Source organism: Agelaius tricolor, unplaced genomic scaffold (genome assembly GCF_023055355.1).
Source record: "Agelaius tricolor isolate 1412-34295 unplaced genomic scaffold, bAgeTri1.0.p SCAF_7, whole genome shotgun sequence".
NCBI lineage: Eukaryota > Metazoa > Chordata > Aves > Passeriformes > Icteridae > Agelaius > Agelaius tricolor.
The window spans coordinates 30397067-30411425 of record NW_027269267.1 but is presented as its reverse complement, the minus strand read 5'-3'; the positions used below and the strand labels follow the sequence as shown (position 1 = coordinate 30411425).

Genomic DNA, 14359 nt, shown 5'->3' with positions numbered 1-14359 from the left:
GTAGCCGCATGCTGGGAAATTCCCATGTGCACTGTTTGTTCTGAGTCTTAAAGTTTGACTAAGCTACTGGGGAACCTACAACCATGGAAATATCTGAGGCAGAATTTGTCTCCTTGTGGGTAGGGACTCAGCATGGTTTTGAAAGCATTTGGTACATTGTAGAAACCCTGAGCCCTCTGAGCTCTTTCTTGCCCAGAACTGCAGTGGCTTCTGATCTGAACTATGTTTCCTATTTTTCAGTGTTCTTAAAAGAGCCCTTGTGGCTATCATTTGCAGTGTTTTCATGGAAGGACCTTTTCTTGGTTACATGTGGGACTTTTGGAAATACTGTTTCCTGCACTAGTCCTCCAGATCTTGAGAAAGCTACAGGAGTGGTAGGGCTTTACCCCTTTATGAAACACAGCTTTCTAAATATTAAGTCTGGAGGTAAATCAGGGTACTAATTTACTGCCAAATGTATAGTCCCATTTGTAATGGAGATAAACAAAAGATAGTGCAGTGTTACGTCACATTTCATTGCATGGCATCAGAACAGAAGGGCTTTTAAAATTGAGTATCAGATCCAGTATTTACAATTACCTCTCCAATTCCACTTTAAGCTTAGTGAACAGATTTTTTACTTTGAAATTGCCTCCTCTTTTCCTCCTGTCCTTTCCCATCCAAGTAATCATAAAAATATCTTTTAGGCCGTGTGTCTTTTTAATGCAATGGCTTATGGTGCTGGAGTCCATGGAGAATCCTGTTTGTAAGCTGTGCTTCCCCACATTGCTGCCCCAGCTCCTGCAGATGCTTTTCCTGACAAGCCTGGCTCTGTTAGGGGATCCCTTACTGTCAGGTTAGGGGATCTGTGCCAGCTCCAGCCCCGCAGTGTGGAGCTGGCTGTGCACAGCAGGATGGTCTCAGTGCTCAGGCCTCTTGTCCTGCTGCAGCCAGTATCCCCTGAGCAGCCACCTGGGAACTAATCTGTCTGTGTCCTGTGAAAATGTAAATGACAAATTAAAGACATTTAGCTGAACTCTATAGCTGGATCTGGCTGGCAGGCTGCCAGGTGTGGCATCTTGATAGGTAGTGGCTTTTGGCAGCACAGACCAGTATGGTGCTGCTTGGCCAGCCCAGCAGTGACTGCAGTACAGGACACCTGTCTCCCTCTCACCTCCAATAGCTGAAACACTGGAAAGACGCATGGCTCCTCATTGTGGCTGGTGCAGCAGAGCATGGAGCTACTCTGCTGACAAGTAGGGTCCCTGAGGGCATCTCCTGTAGCCCTTCCTTTCCAAGAGACCTCATGGAGCTTTGTTAAATGGCTACTGGGATGATCTCCCTTCCTCAGCCACAGCTTAATCTGTGAAACTGTAATGGTTCCAAGCAGCAAAGCAGCTGGAGAAAAAGAGGATGCAAGCTTTGAGTATGTGCATTTAGGGCCATCTTCTCACAAGCTTAGTAAATGCTTTGTAGGCCATTAATTGTTAAAGAATCAGTGGTAAACTTTATCATGAACCTTGGTTTGCATTCTAAGAGGCCTTCTTGTATTGAGAGTTAAAAGTCTGAGCTGTATTTTGATGACGTGGCAGATGCTGTGTCAGATGAAGATAGGGCAGCCTGGGCAGGTAGCTTCTTTCACCTGTGGAGAAGAAACACCTCTCTCAGTTTCTATGTGCAGCCTGCTAAGTATTACACCCTTGCAGCTCAAGGGGAGGGCTGCTGACAAAGCAGTCATCAGCTTTTAGCAAGCAGATGAAGTTTAAAGAGCCATTCTGACTCAGTTATATATATATATATATATATATATATATATATATATATGTATATAAAATCTCAGTGAAAATCTCAGTGCATGACTCTTTGGTGCTTTTGTTGTGGGAGTTCCCTGTTCTAGTGGAAGTTGTCTTGGTCCTAAGAACCAGATGGCTGAAGAGTTGTTCCCTTGAGTTTGTCATGTATGTTTGTGTGGTATTACCATGTGTATCTATCATTGATTAACATGAAAGGGCATGTCCGGGTGGAGTCTGGAGTGAAGCTGTTGTGGATGAAAAACTGAGGGAGATTTCTGTGGTTGCAGCATTTTCTCCTTCATTGTTGGTTTGTTTTGCAGAGCTTTCTGTTTGCTTGGGTAGGGCTTTTTGCAAGCATCTTCCTGTGGAGATAAACCTTTTTTTTTTTTCATTTTGTGTTCAGGTAAGAAGAACAAGTTGCGAGTTTACTATTTGTCGTGGTTAAGAAATAAAATCCTGCACAATGATCCTGAGGTAGAAAAGAAACAGGGCTGGACAACGGTGGGCGACTTGGAAGGCTGTGTGCACTATAAAGTTGGTGAGTAGCAAATGCAGTAAGTAACCAAATAGTTGGGATAAAGGATGGCTGAGAAAGGGAACTGCAGTACATGAAGCTATTGGTTTTATGGTTTGGTTGGTTCTATTTCTAGCTGTTTTATCTGTTTCTCAGGGTGAACTTGCTGGCAAAGCACCAAAATGACAAGTTACAGGGTTATAAATCGAAGATGAGAGGGGGGTTTTGTGGTGGGATGATGGGTTGGGAACTGGAGAGTGTGCAAATCCCATCCATCTCCTTCCTGTAATGGATGCAGCTTCCAGAGGGGTGCTGATCTGGGCAGTGAGGGCTGGTAACATTTCACCCCCTCTTTAGGTAATAGAGGGATTCCAGCAACTGTTTCCTTTACTAGCGAGTTTCCCATATTTTTTACCATGATGAATTTACGTGCTGGAATAGATTGAAAAAGTCTCTCTTTAATGTAGATTTTAGAGACTGGGAGAAAGAAAAAAAAGTGTGAGGAAAAAGAAAGCCCAGGTAGCAGATGAGCTTTGGGGAAGAACCTGGGCACAGAAGCATGTCTGTAACTCCAGGGTGATTAACTGATTCCTCTTAGCTCATGAAATTCCCTGATGCCATCTCAGATCTGCTGCAGTACAGTTACAGAATCAAATGTGTTTTCACCAGGCAGGTGCCCTTTGAGTGGTTTTAAGTAATTTAAATGGATTTGGGTATAGAAACTTCCACCAAAGCTGGTGAAAGGACATGTGGCATTCGCAGCCAGTGGAGTATATTCAGTGAGCCTGCTGCCCTGCAGGTGGGAATATGAACCAAGAGCTCTTTCTGCTGCTTCAGTTTCACGGTGCATCCTAATGGGCACTGGATGTTGCCTCTGATTTGATTTTTCTCCCAGGAGCCAGCTCAGTTCCTTTCCAGCTGTGTCAGTCAGTGTGGAGCAGCAGCAATCAAACTGTTCTCAGTCTCCTCCTATCATGCGTGTGCTCTTGGAAAAACCTGCTAATGGGGCGTAATCAATAACAATGGCAGTAAGTGACTGCTGAGCCAGGAGCCTGACCCCGAAAACAATTAATAATGCACTCCTCTGGTATCAGACCCCAGGGTGTCAGCAGCATAATGAAGTGGCCTGTTAACAATACATCAGCAGCTATTGAAAGGAGGCTTTCCAGCAGGGAAGCGTCTGAAACAAAGAGCATTCTCTTCCTGATGAAGAGGGGTTTGTTAGCCTGGGCTACAGCCTGGCACTGAACTTCCCTCTGAACCACAGAAATACAGTGGATTTTTTCAGGTAGTGCGAGGCCTCTGACAGCTGCGCTTCAGTTCCCAAGGAGGAGAGCTCTGCCAGTAGCTGGGCTTGCGGTCTGGACGCTGTCACCAAGGCAGCTGGCACTGATCACTTCCTTGTCTCTTTGATGCAACAGGGGTCTCCGATGTCAGGGTGAAGTGGTATTTATGGATCTCAGTTGCTTCAGGCAACTTTTGGCTCCTCTAAATGAGAAATTGCTCTTTTGAAACTTAAGATTTGGGTGAATTCCCAGATAGCACCCAGAGCAAATAATAAGAATTATCAAATGTCCCCTTTCACAGATGAGGTGGTTTTGTTCAACAGCCCCCTCTTCCCCGTGAAAAAATTCCAGGAAGTCTTGTAAGCTAGACAAGACCGAACAAAAGCTCTGTTTTTAGTCAGTACAGCTGTGGAGGTTGAGAGATGTTTTTTTGTCTGTTGAAGAAGTGTCAAGTCCCTTAACACTTACAGCTCAGTCTTTCTTTCCTGCAGAGTTCAAAGAGCAAGTAGTAGCATGGTTCACTAGTATAATGACACTTTATTTCTGATAAATTATGTGATTTTTGTTTTCTTTTTCCCAAATGAGTTATCTCAGAATTTAGGGACAAAGGAAAGTGCTCCACTGTTAAGCTTGTCTTTTGCTTTTGAAATTGAATTATGTTGTAATTTTCATTTCTTCCTCCTTTCCTCTGGGTAATTTTTCCATCAGCTCAGACTAGCACTGTCGTGACTGGAACTGCCAGTAATGGACTCTTCTACAGTCATGGATGGCCCTCTTTTATTGGAATGTTCCTGAAAGCAGCTTTTCTTGGCTTGATGACTAAGCACTATCCACTATGGAAAAACATAAGTGGAAATAAGTAGTGACTAGTTAATTCTGAAGATTATAAGATGGTCACTTGCTAGTAAGAGTAATGACTTATGTAGCATAAATGTATCAGAGTACTACACAGAAGTACAATCCTAAAATGCAATGCTACTAAACTCTCAAAATTACAGTATTTCTTCATGCTTACATAACTTGTCTTCTTTCTTGATGTAACTGGAATGACTTTGTAATTATGCTGAATTCTTGTTTGTTTTCTTTAATTTCAGTAAAATATGAAAGAATCAAGTTCTTGGTAATTGCATTGAAGAGTTCTGTGGAAGTCTATGCATGGGCACCAAAGCCATACCATAAATTTATGGCCTTTAAGGTAACAGTATATTTCAGTCATAGATCGGATTTTCTCATAACCACCTGCAGTTATCCCTTTTACAAAAATGTTCTGACATTGTGTCATGGCCATATTCCAAGTTCTTTGATAAATCTCCACAAACTTAGTGTTATATTTTAATTTTGGAGGGTTTTTTTAATTCTAAGAGTCAATACATTTAAAGCTCTAAATTGCAACTGAGCATAAACTAATGACACAACATCACAAGTTTTTGTTTGCTCTCTCTATTAATAAAATATGGGACAGAGAGAAGTGGACTGAGTCTAAGCTGCTTTGTCTGAGCAGAGCAAGCAATGAAGTGATATTCAGCAATGCTATGGGACTGGTTTTGAATATTGCTAGAATGAAATCAGCTGGCTTGGTATAATTGCCAGGCTGGTTTACAGACAGTTACTGTGGGTTGTAGATTGAAGTACTACAGGAGTGCCCAATTGCCCTGGACTTTGGGGAGAACAATTCTTAATAGAAAATCGAATGGACTGAGTAAACCCTATAGAAAATAGCTTAGGTGATTGAAATGCAGCAGTTTGCAGAGTAGCCTGTCCATGAGAGATGTGTCAGCCTAATGCCTTTGGTGTCCAGGGGCCAGAGGGATGTGGAGGAATAAATCCACAATGTGTGCATGTGAGCATGTTTTTATAAACCCCATTGTTGTTCTAAGCAGTAAAGTAATCTCACTGATGGTTGTCTCACAGTCATTTGGAGAATTGGTACATAAGCCATTGCTGGTGGATCTCACTGTAGAAGAGGGTCAGAGACTAAAAGTGATCTATGGCTCCTGCGCTGGCTTCCATGCTGTGGATGTGGATTCAGGATCGGTCTATGATATTTATCTACCAACACATGTAAGAGCTGCTGTTGTGTCTGGCTTTTTCTCTTTCTTTCTGGTGGGTCACCCCCTACATCCAACCCCTTCCTTTCCCTAAATGACCAATGTGTCAGGCTGTCCCTGGGGATCACTGCCAGATGTTTGCAGTGGTATATTGGGTGCAGGGGACTGAGCAGATATGGCCACATGTGCTGTGGAGTTTGTCTCACAGTCAGTCCTCACCTCATAGTCAGTGTGTCTCTATGGTTTGGAGTTGCTCACTGAGATCTGATGAGACCAGTGTGGCTGTGTCAGGGGTGGCAGCTAAATGCCCGAGTACCCTGCAAATGTCCAGCAGCACAAATGACATAACACCCAAGGATTGGGTTCTTGCAACCCAAGAAAGGGTTGGCAAAGACCAGGTGACTTTAGCTGCCAAGGTTTCCCGTTGTTCATTATACACACAGGTATAATGGGCCACCAGATGGGCCACCCAAGCACTGTTCAATGCAGTGCAGAGATTTGAGATCTGCATCTGCTCTGCTTGCCCCAGGCTCCCTTTCTGCATATGGAAAGAAATGGGGACCCCTACAGAGAAATTAATCTTTCCTCAGTTTAGATGTCTGCCTTAAGAGGATTTCTGCTCCAAGGGTTTACAGGTCTTGGTCACTGTGGTGTCTAGCTTGAGGGCAGCAGATAGAGCACTTGTAAAGTGAGTGAATTTAGTGAATGATCTTTAGGGTCCCTTCCATCCAAGCCATCCTATGATTCTGTGGATCCCTGATGTGTCAGCCAAAACCAGAATCCCCCATCCCTTTCTTCTAGCACAGGCTCTGCAGCATTAAACGCTTCCCCTTCTGTCTCTGTAGATCCAGAGTAGTATCCAACCTCACGCAATCATCATCCTCCCAAACACGGATGGGATGGAGCTGCTGGTCTGCTACGAGGATGAAGGAGTTTATGTCAACACATATGGAAGGATAACCAAGGATGTGGTTCTGCAGTGGGGAGAAATGCCAACTTCAGTTGGTAAGTGCCTCTGGTGAGCCATGTGCTCTTAGGGAGTGTGAGTCTGTGTGCACGTGGGCAGAAGGAGGGAACATGGAGCGTGCTGCTTCTGCATCTGAAGGCAGTGCTGTATTATTTCTGGAAAACAGCTGTGCAAAGTGAGGAGTAATCATATGGATCTGCTTTGTGCTGAAGTTTTTGTGAATAAAACCCAAACAATCAAGTTGAGGAGTTCATGATTGAGAAATTCACTATGACCTCTGTAGGTCCTCTGTAGAAATTCACCATGACCTGCTGCAGAATTTTTGCTAGACAGCCACAAAGTTGTGGAAACCTTTCAGTATAAAGGCATATAAAGTGGCAGATGAGTAAAACACTGTGGGTAAGTCTATGTAGATAACAAAAAGTGAACCTCATTTGATGTCTTTAATTCACCCTCAGATTGCTTATCTCTCCTAGCACCATCCTCCCTCATCTCTCCAGCTCAAAATAAGGTGTTGAGAGTGAGAACAGTGAGTGTAGTACACAAGTACACACCAGAGTCCCTCCTGCTTGTGCTGCTGTAATTCAGTACAGAGCAAAGCAAGGGCTGTAGGCAGACCCTCCTTTTGTTGGGCAATCACATTGCATTTAATGGGCTGTGGGATGGCTGCACATATTTGGGAGATGATGGCTGATAGCTGTTTGAGCAACAGGAGCAACAATGCAGGAGGAAATTGAAAGAAGTTAGATGCACAGCGTGTTCCCTCCTGTGCTGATTAACTCTTGACTAGATCCTAAAAGCAAGCAGAATATATCAGCTGGCCAATTCCAGAGCCTTTGGATACTTGAATGCTTGTGAAGTAGTAAATGGCACTGAGGCCACCAACACCATCTGAACATCTCATCTGGCAATTTTTATTAACTATTGGGCCCAGTTAGCACTAGTGGAGAATTTAAAAAGGAATAATTTTCCTTTATACCATCGGGATGGTATATGCACTGTTGGTGTACATTTTACTGTAGAAGATAATTTGATTTAATTTCACTGAAAACTACTATGAATATGTTATATAAAAGGAAAGTACTGTAATAGTAAATATTTTTAAATTTTGCTGGCCAGGAAGTCCTTTTTATTCTTCTGTTAAGTATGCATGCAAATCAGAGGCAATAGCTTAGTCTTCATTAAGTTCCCTTATGTTATTTTTGACAGCATTCCTGAAACTATCCACAAAGTTGCTTTGTGAATATACCTTTCTATAATGTTGGTGACTTCACTTTTTATTTCATTTGCTTACTGCTATCAAAAATAGATTTTTTTTTTTTGCTCATGCTACTACTAATCTGTTTTACCTGTGACACTTGAAGGAAAAATGTTTGATTTGTTGTTGTATTTGTACACAAAGGGATGCAGTATGTCAAATAATAATATTTCTACATTGAAAGCTTAATGTGAGCCTCTTGTGAGCCACACAGAATGATCTGCATTTGGCTTTCTCAAGGAGATCAGTTTTTCAATTATTACTCCTATTAAGAGAGGCTAGGTTATTTTTTTCTAGTTTTACCTTTCCCTCTCATTCTTTGTTTTTGCTGACAAACTCCATCAAGGAGGGAAAATAACACATAAGACATAGAGCTGGTGCATGGGACACACTGTAGTGGATGGGCTTAGTCTATTTAAACCTTGGCTTCTGCTTTCTCCTAGTCAACACCTAATTAATATGTCTCTTTGTCTCAGACTTGGAAGAAAAGGCCTGTGTAAAAACTCAATGTTCCTTCCATTTAATTAAAGGTTATAAAGTTTCCTTTGTTATGAATGCTCGAGGAAGAAGTTTATAACATAGGAAACACGCAAAAGAAATTAAAATTTAAAAATTTTTTTAGGCATCTTGAATGTTCTGAGGACAGAAATAGGCCTCTGAACATGCATGTAGCTACAATAACGCACATGCAGGTAATTTTTAACTAGACTGTGTCAGGATATTCCATGCTTTTCCCATTTCTCCTGTTGCCCTCTGCCTGTCCTAATGTGCTGTTTTCTTTCCAAAGCATACATCCGATCTAACCAGATCATGGGCTGGGGAGAAAAAGCAATCGAAATACGGTCAGTGGAAACTGGACACTTGGATGGTGTGTTCATGCACAAAAGGGCACAAAGACTCAAATTCTTATGTGAACGCAACGACAAGGTACATTCCCTCCCCCCAAGGTTTTTGCCAAGATTATAAACATGTACTTCAGTTGGGTGCTCAGGCTGGGGTGACCCTGAGCAGCAGCCAAACACCCAGCCAGCCTCAAGCTCTCTCCCCTTACCCATGGAAGGGAAAGGAAATGGTCAGAAGGCAAAAAGACTCATGGATCGAGATATGGACAGTTTAATAAGACAGCTTCTACATGCAAGCCAGACTATAAAATAAAGACTTAATACATAGTCTCCCATGGGCAGGTGGATGTCCAGATGTTTTCCACACACAATGCTTGCTTGTGAAGGCAGATGTCATCACCACAGTGTCCCTCCTTTCCCTGAGCTTTTATTGGTGAACACGATGCTGTATGTTATGGGACATCCATTTGGTCAGTTTGGGTCAGCTGTCCCAGCATTGTCCCCTTCCAGCCTTTTGCCAATCCCAGCCCACTGGCCTTTTAGGGGTGAGGGAGCTGGAGAGAAAGCCTTGATAACTGTGCCAGTGTTGTTCAGCAGCAGCCAAAATAGGGATGTGTTAACAACACTGTTTAACATAGGTGCAGAGCCCTGCACCCCACAGGCCGCTATGAGGAGCATCAGCTCCATCCCCACCAGCCCAGACCAGCACTGCAATTGCACTGCAAATACTGGGAGAGTGAAGGCACATTGGAACCACTGCTGTCCTGCCTGTTGAATTTGCCAATGTCTTTTCTTTGCAGGTTTTCTTTGCCTCCGTGCGGTCAGGTGGAAGCAGTCAAGTCTATTTCATGACCCTTGGCAGGACTTCACTTCTGAGCTGGTAGAAGCAGTGGGATTTGGAGAGGAATTGCTGACATCCAGAGTCTGAGATCTTCATAACTTGGAATTACTTTCAACTGGAGTACAGACCTGCACGAGTGCAGCACTCTGTGTAAATGTGTGTGCAGGCATCACTGGTGTTAGGTTTCTTTATGTTTTTCAACTGAGGCTGCGAGGCAGCTGGTGCTGTAAAGATATTGCCATCAGGTGCTACAATGTCTTTGAGATTTGGGATCACGCTAGAAAGCTACAGGTCTTCTTTTCCCTTCAGCTCCAGTGTTCCTAGGATTTGAAGGACTCTGTTTGTTAGTGTTAAAACAGAGGAGGGAGGGGGGGGAAACGGAAGAAAAACAAACCAGGCTTACCATGACCATGCTGTTTGTTGAGTGGACGGAAGGCAGGCAAGAGAAGGTGAGAAGTGGTGTGTAGAGTGTCAGACTGGCTGAAACAGAGGGCAGATCTAGTCTAGTAATGTTAACAATGTATTTAATTGACATTTCTTTTTTGTAATGTGACAATATGTGGACGAAGAGGAAGGGGCAGGTTTTAAGAAGTTAATATTTATAAAATGTGAAAGACACAGTGACTAGGATAACTTCTTTTTGGGGACAGGGAGGGTGGGAAGGGGCTTGGGGTGGAATTCTTAGGGTTTTTTTGTTTCTGCAGTTTTATTTTGGCCTGGCCAATAACTTTAGTAATTTTCTGTGTACCAGGTGTTGCCTGAAACATGTGCAGGTGATTAAAAAAAAAAAAGGAAAAAAAAATTCATTTTCTATAATGATTCTGTGTTAGGCCAGAACTTGGTTATGTCACAGTATTAGCACTGCCTCAGTTAAAGGTTTAATTTTTGTTTAAACCTAGAAGTGCAACAACAGTTTTACCACAGTCTGCACTCGCAGAACTAAAAAAAAAAAAGAAAAAAAAAAGAAAAAAAAGAGAAATAAAATCCAAACTACATATGTTTATTTTTTTGTGCCTACCTCATTGTTTTTAATGCATAAAATAAAAGAGGTGGTTTAGTTTATACATTTTTAGAAGAAAACCATTAATGTCTAATTTAATCTTAATACCAAAACTACCAGATTGAAAGGTTTCTGACTGTTATTGCATAGCAAGTTTCAGCAGGAGGAGCGAGTAGTCCCTTGGGGCAATAGTCGTAGCGGTATGGCAGTGAGACACTGATTAATGTAATCTGCTTACAAAATTTGGTAAAGCAAGCATTTTTTAAACCAGTTTCATCCTTAATAGAAGTATGACTTTAGCCTAAACCAGAGGTTTGATTCTTCTAACACATGGGCTTAGTAACAGGCAGGTAAAAGTAACTAGGCTAGTTCTATAAATTGTTAAATGTTGTAGGAAACATTTTGGGGCGGTGATGTTTTTCTTTTTTAAGAATGCAATGCACTAAAACTCTTTTAAGAATGTAGTTAATACTGCTTATTCATAAAAACAGCGTATACCTGTGTTTAGATGTAAGATCCCAGCTCTGGCTTTTTTCCTTTCTTTTTTTTTTTTTCTTTTTTTTTAAGTCAGTTTTATTTTATGAATAAGTTCTGACATTTTAATAAATGTCTTGAGAGTAATAATTTGTTTAGTGGCTACATGTTCATTACTTGAGAAATCTTGAGTGTATAATAATCTGTTGGTGTTGTAATAATGCACAGTGTCACGATTCAGCCATTTTTCTTTTTGTTTTCTTTTTTTTTTTTTTTTCCCCCTAATTCCTTTGGTGGGGTATTTTGCTGACAGCTGCCTTAAGCTGTTCATTCAGTGAACAGGCTCTCAGTGTTTCATGGGCTTTGTCTTCTGCTGTGGTTAACTTTCCTTCATGGCATGACAGGTAGGGCTTTTTAAACACGTGTTCTTCAATTCAGTCAAGCTGATGGCTCGAGCGACTGGTCACACAATCAATTAAGAGCCAAGAGCACCAAGCGTGCAAAGCTCAGACTCAACAGACCCTTCTTTTGGTGTCAAATCTGACTGCTGTAAATCCTTCAACCCCGATCAGCGCTGCTGCTGAGGACTCTCCTTCGAGCATCGCAGACGGCTGAAAAGCGAGCGGTAAATGCGTAACCTCCAGCGCATGCGTGTGCACACAGCAACCCCCACTCCCCCACCCCCAAAAAGAATCAAAACTCAAGAAAGCCTTACATTTACTGGCGGAGGAATACCTAGAACTATTTTTTTTTAATTGTATGACTTTTGGATAGTGTTGAAGGTGAAGGATGTGTTCTTTTCAGGCCCGGTGTGGTCAGCCAGAAGAACGATCGACCTTTTGTACTATAATGAACTAAAGGGGACTCGGAGACACAACGTGATGGTAGACATGGGTGTGATCACAGAGCTGCCCTGTAGTGTAGTTTGCCGAAGCTGATTCGATCGAATGTCAGTCTGCGTGATTTAAATCTTCCAGTGCTATGTGGTCAAAATTAATCTAGTCCTTGAAAGCTGATTGCTGTTCACCTAGAGGAAGATGCTCCAGTGCTATAGGGATGCCCAGGTCATGGATATGTGCTGTTGAAGTTTTGAGGCTCCGGGGGAGGGTGGAAATCTCCTTCCTTCAGAGGGTCTGCCCATCTGGCAGCTTCTGCCTCCACAGAAGTGCCAACATGGCAAGGTAAAAACAGTATTACAAAACCACTTCATATATCAACATCGAACTCTTCAAACAGTGCTTTTGTAAGCAAAGAAGAAAAGAAAAGCTCCTAGGTTTAGTTTTAAGCTTTAATAAGTAATAATTTTCTGTATCTTTAAGTCAAAGTAACCCTAACTTGTATGACTGCAGTGTTTTTATTTTTTATCTTATGCACATGTTATGTTGGAGAAAATGTTTACAAAAATGGTTTTGTTACACTAATGTGCATCACATATTTATGGTTTATTTGAAAGTGATTTTTGTGGGTTTTTTAGTTTTTCATAGTAGTAGTAGTAGACTTTTTGTGATTTATAACCCCAAACTCTGCTGATTATAAAGATGCTAAACAATAATACAAAATGACAAACTGCATTAAAATTACTAATCGTAGAGCTGCAAAGCAGACTGGTGACAAGTAAAACACTCAGCCTTTTTTTTGCAGTGCTATCTAACTTGTCTTCTGTGTATTATGGAAATTACTGTTTTTTCCCCATTTTTCCTTAAATAAAGTCAAATTGACACCTATTGTATGTGAAAAGTACTTTGAATATCTACTGGCTGCAGAAATCAAGCTGCATGTTGCCTAGTTGCATGTTACCATAAGAACAAAAGACTTATTGTCAAATCTCATAATTTTAGAGACTTTGACAATAAATGTGGGCTTTTGAGGGCTTTTTTTTTGTTGTTGTTCTTTTTTTTTTTTTTTTTCCTTGAAGCCCAATCTCCTGGTGCAGTTGCTCTTTTGAGAATTGCAATTTTTGCTTTTACAGAGAAAGGAGAGTGAAAATCATAGAAATGTGAGTGCAGGCCCGGAAAGAAGTTGCACAAGGAGAGCTTGGGTGCATTGTGAACGTGCCCTCCTGCCATGCTGCCTTCAGGCCTGTGGTTTTTGTAAGCTGGCATTGCTTTATTGCCCAGAGTGCATGAACAGCAGTCCTGAGCTGGACTCTTGCACGGCATTAAATCATGGTTCCAAAAAAACCAGGCTTCTCCTAAGCCACAAATGCTGAGGAAGTTTGATGCAAAGTTGCTGGTTTTGCCCCCAGGGTTTCCCTTGGGCTTTGCCTGTGTTTTTCCACCAGAGGCTGTGTCTGTTTTCTGCAGTGGAGATAAGTTTCCTTCCGACTAGGCTGGTCTCTGTGAGAGGAGGAAGAGAAGGAGGAAGTCTGCGGTCCCAGACTTCTGCCTTTCCTTTCATCTGCAGAAGGCATAGGGATGTGGTGTAAGCTGAAAAATGTTTCAGGGTTTCATTTGCTTCCTATAGACAAAGGTATCTGAAATCCATAAGCCTCACAGCTTTTCCACTTCTGCAAGGATAGATACTGACTGAGCTTAAAAAACTCAGGACCAGCCACCTGCTGGTCACGTTCCTGTGGGCTCCCCTCCAGTTGCTGCTTCAGAGCTGCTGGTTTTCCTCAGTCATCCTTGACCCATTGTTGAACATGCTTAGGTGCAGTTGGGTGAGCACTGTTAGCTGGTTGTGGAGACAGATGTGAGCTGATGCTTGTTCCAGCATGCAGTAAGGGGCTGAAAGCAGCAACCCCAGATGTGAGTTTTGGAGCAGGTGCTGGCAGAGGCAATGAAGAACAGGGAAAACCTTTGTGCTTCACTGAAGAAAGGCACAATTATGATGACTTACAGTAAAAGGAAATTAAAAAAGATAAGAGCGTTGGAAACCATGTAGCAGATCTCACTCCTCTATGGGACTTAGGTAGGTAGCAGTGGTGAGAGAGACACAGATTTTTTACTTTGAAGGGAGGGAGGGATGTCCATGGGGCAGAAGAGGACAAACAGTGCAGCAAAGGATGCGCATGTAAATCTTTAAAATTAACAACTGAATTAGTCAAACCAGAAAAAGAAATCATCAAATGTCAAAATTGAAACAAATTTTTTTACAAAGCTTTAAAAAATGCAGATTAAATATTAGTAAAGTGCAGAACACTAACCTAGAAGATTTAAGCAACAAAAATCTAAATTAGAGAAGATAACAAGAGCCGGTTGCTCTGCTAAAAGTCTTGTGCTAGAGCAATAAGATTGCATAGAACTGTATGTGCAGTTATAAAGGTGGGAAAGTCCTGCTTTTTGGGCTGCTCCCTTTTGTGCAGAGACCTTGTTAATTCTTCCACTTGTATTCATGCTGTGGTCTGGGATGAGGACT

The 14359-nt window shown here is 42.0% G+C and overlaps 1 protein-coding gene across 1 annotated transcript in view; it reads left to right on the top strand.

The window, feature by feature from the left end:
- The window catches only part of MAP4K4 (mitogen-activated protein kinase kinase kinase kinase 4), a 165890-nt gene extending 153163 nt beyond the window's left edge, over positions 1–12727 (top strand). The window contains exons 28-33 of the mRNA XM_071430786.1: positions 2181–2310; positions 4667–4767; positions 5484–5633; positions 6466–6625; positions 8633–8772; positions 9488–12727. Coding sequence (XP_071286887.1) covers positions 2181–2310; positions 4667–4767; positions 5484–5633; positions 6466–6625; positions 8633–8772; positions 9488–9571 — 765 coding nt within the window. The 3' untranslated portion in view covers positions 9572–12727. The remainder of the gene's footprint in view (positions 1–2180; positions 2311–4666; positions 4768–5483; positions 5634–6465; positions 6626–8632; positions 8773–9487) is intronic.
- Positions 12728–14359: the final 1632 nt, after the last annotated feature.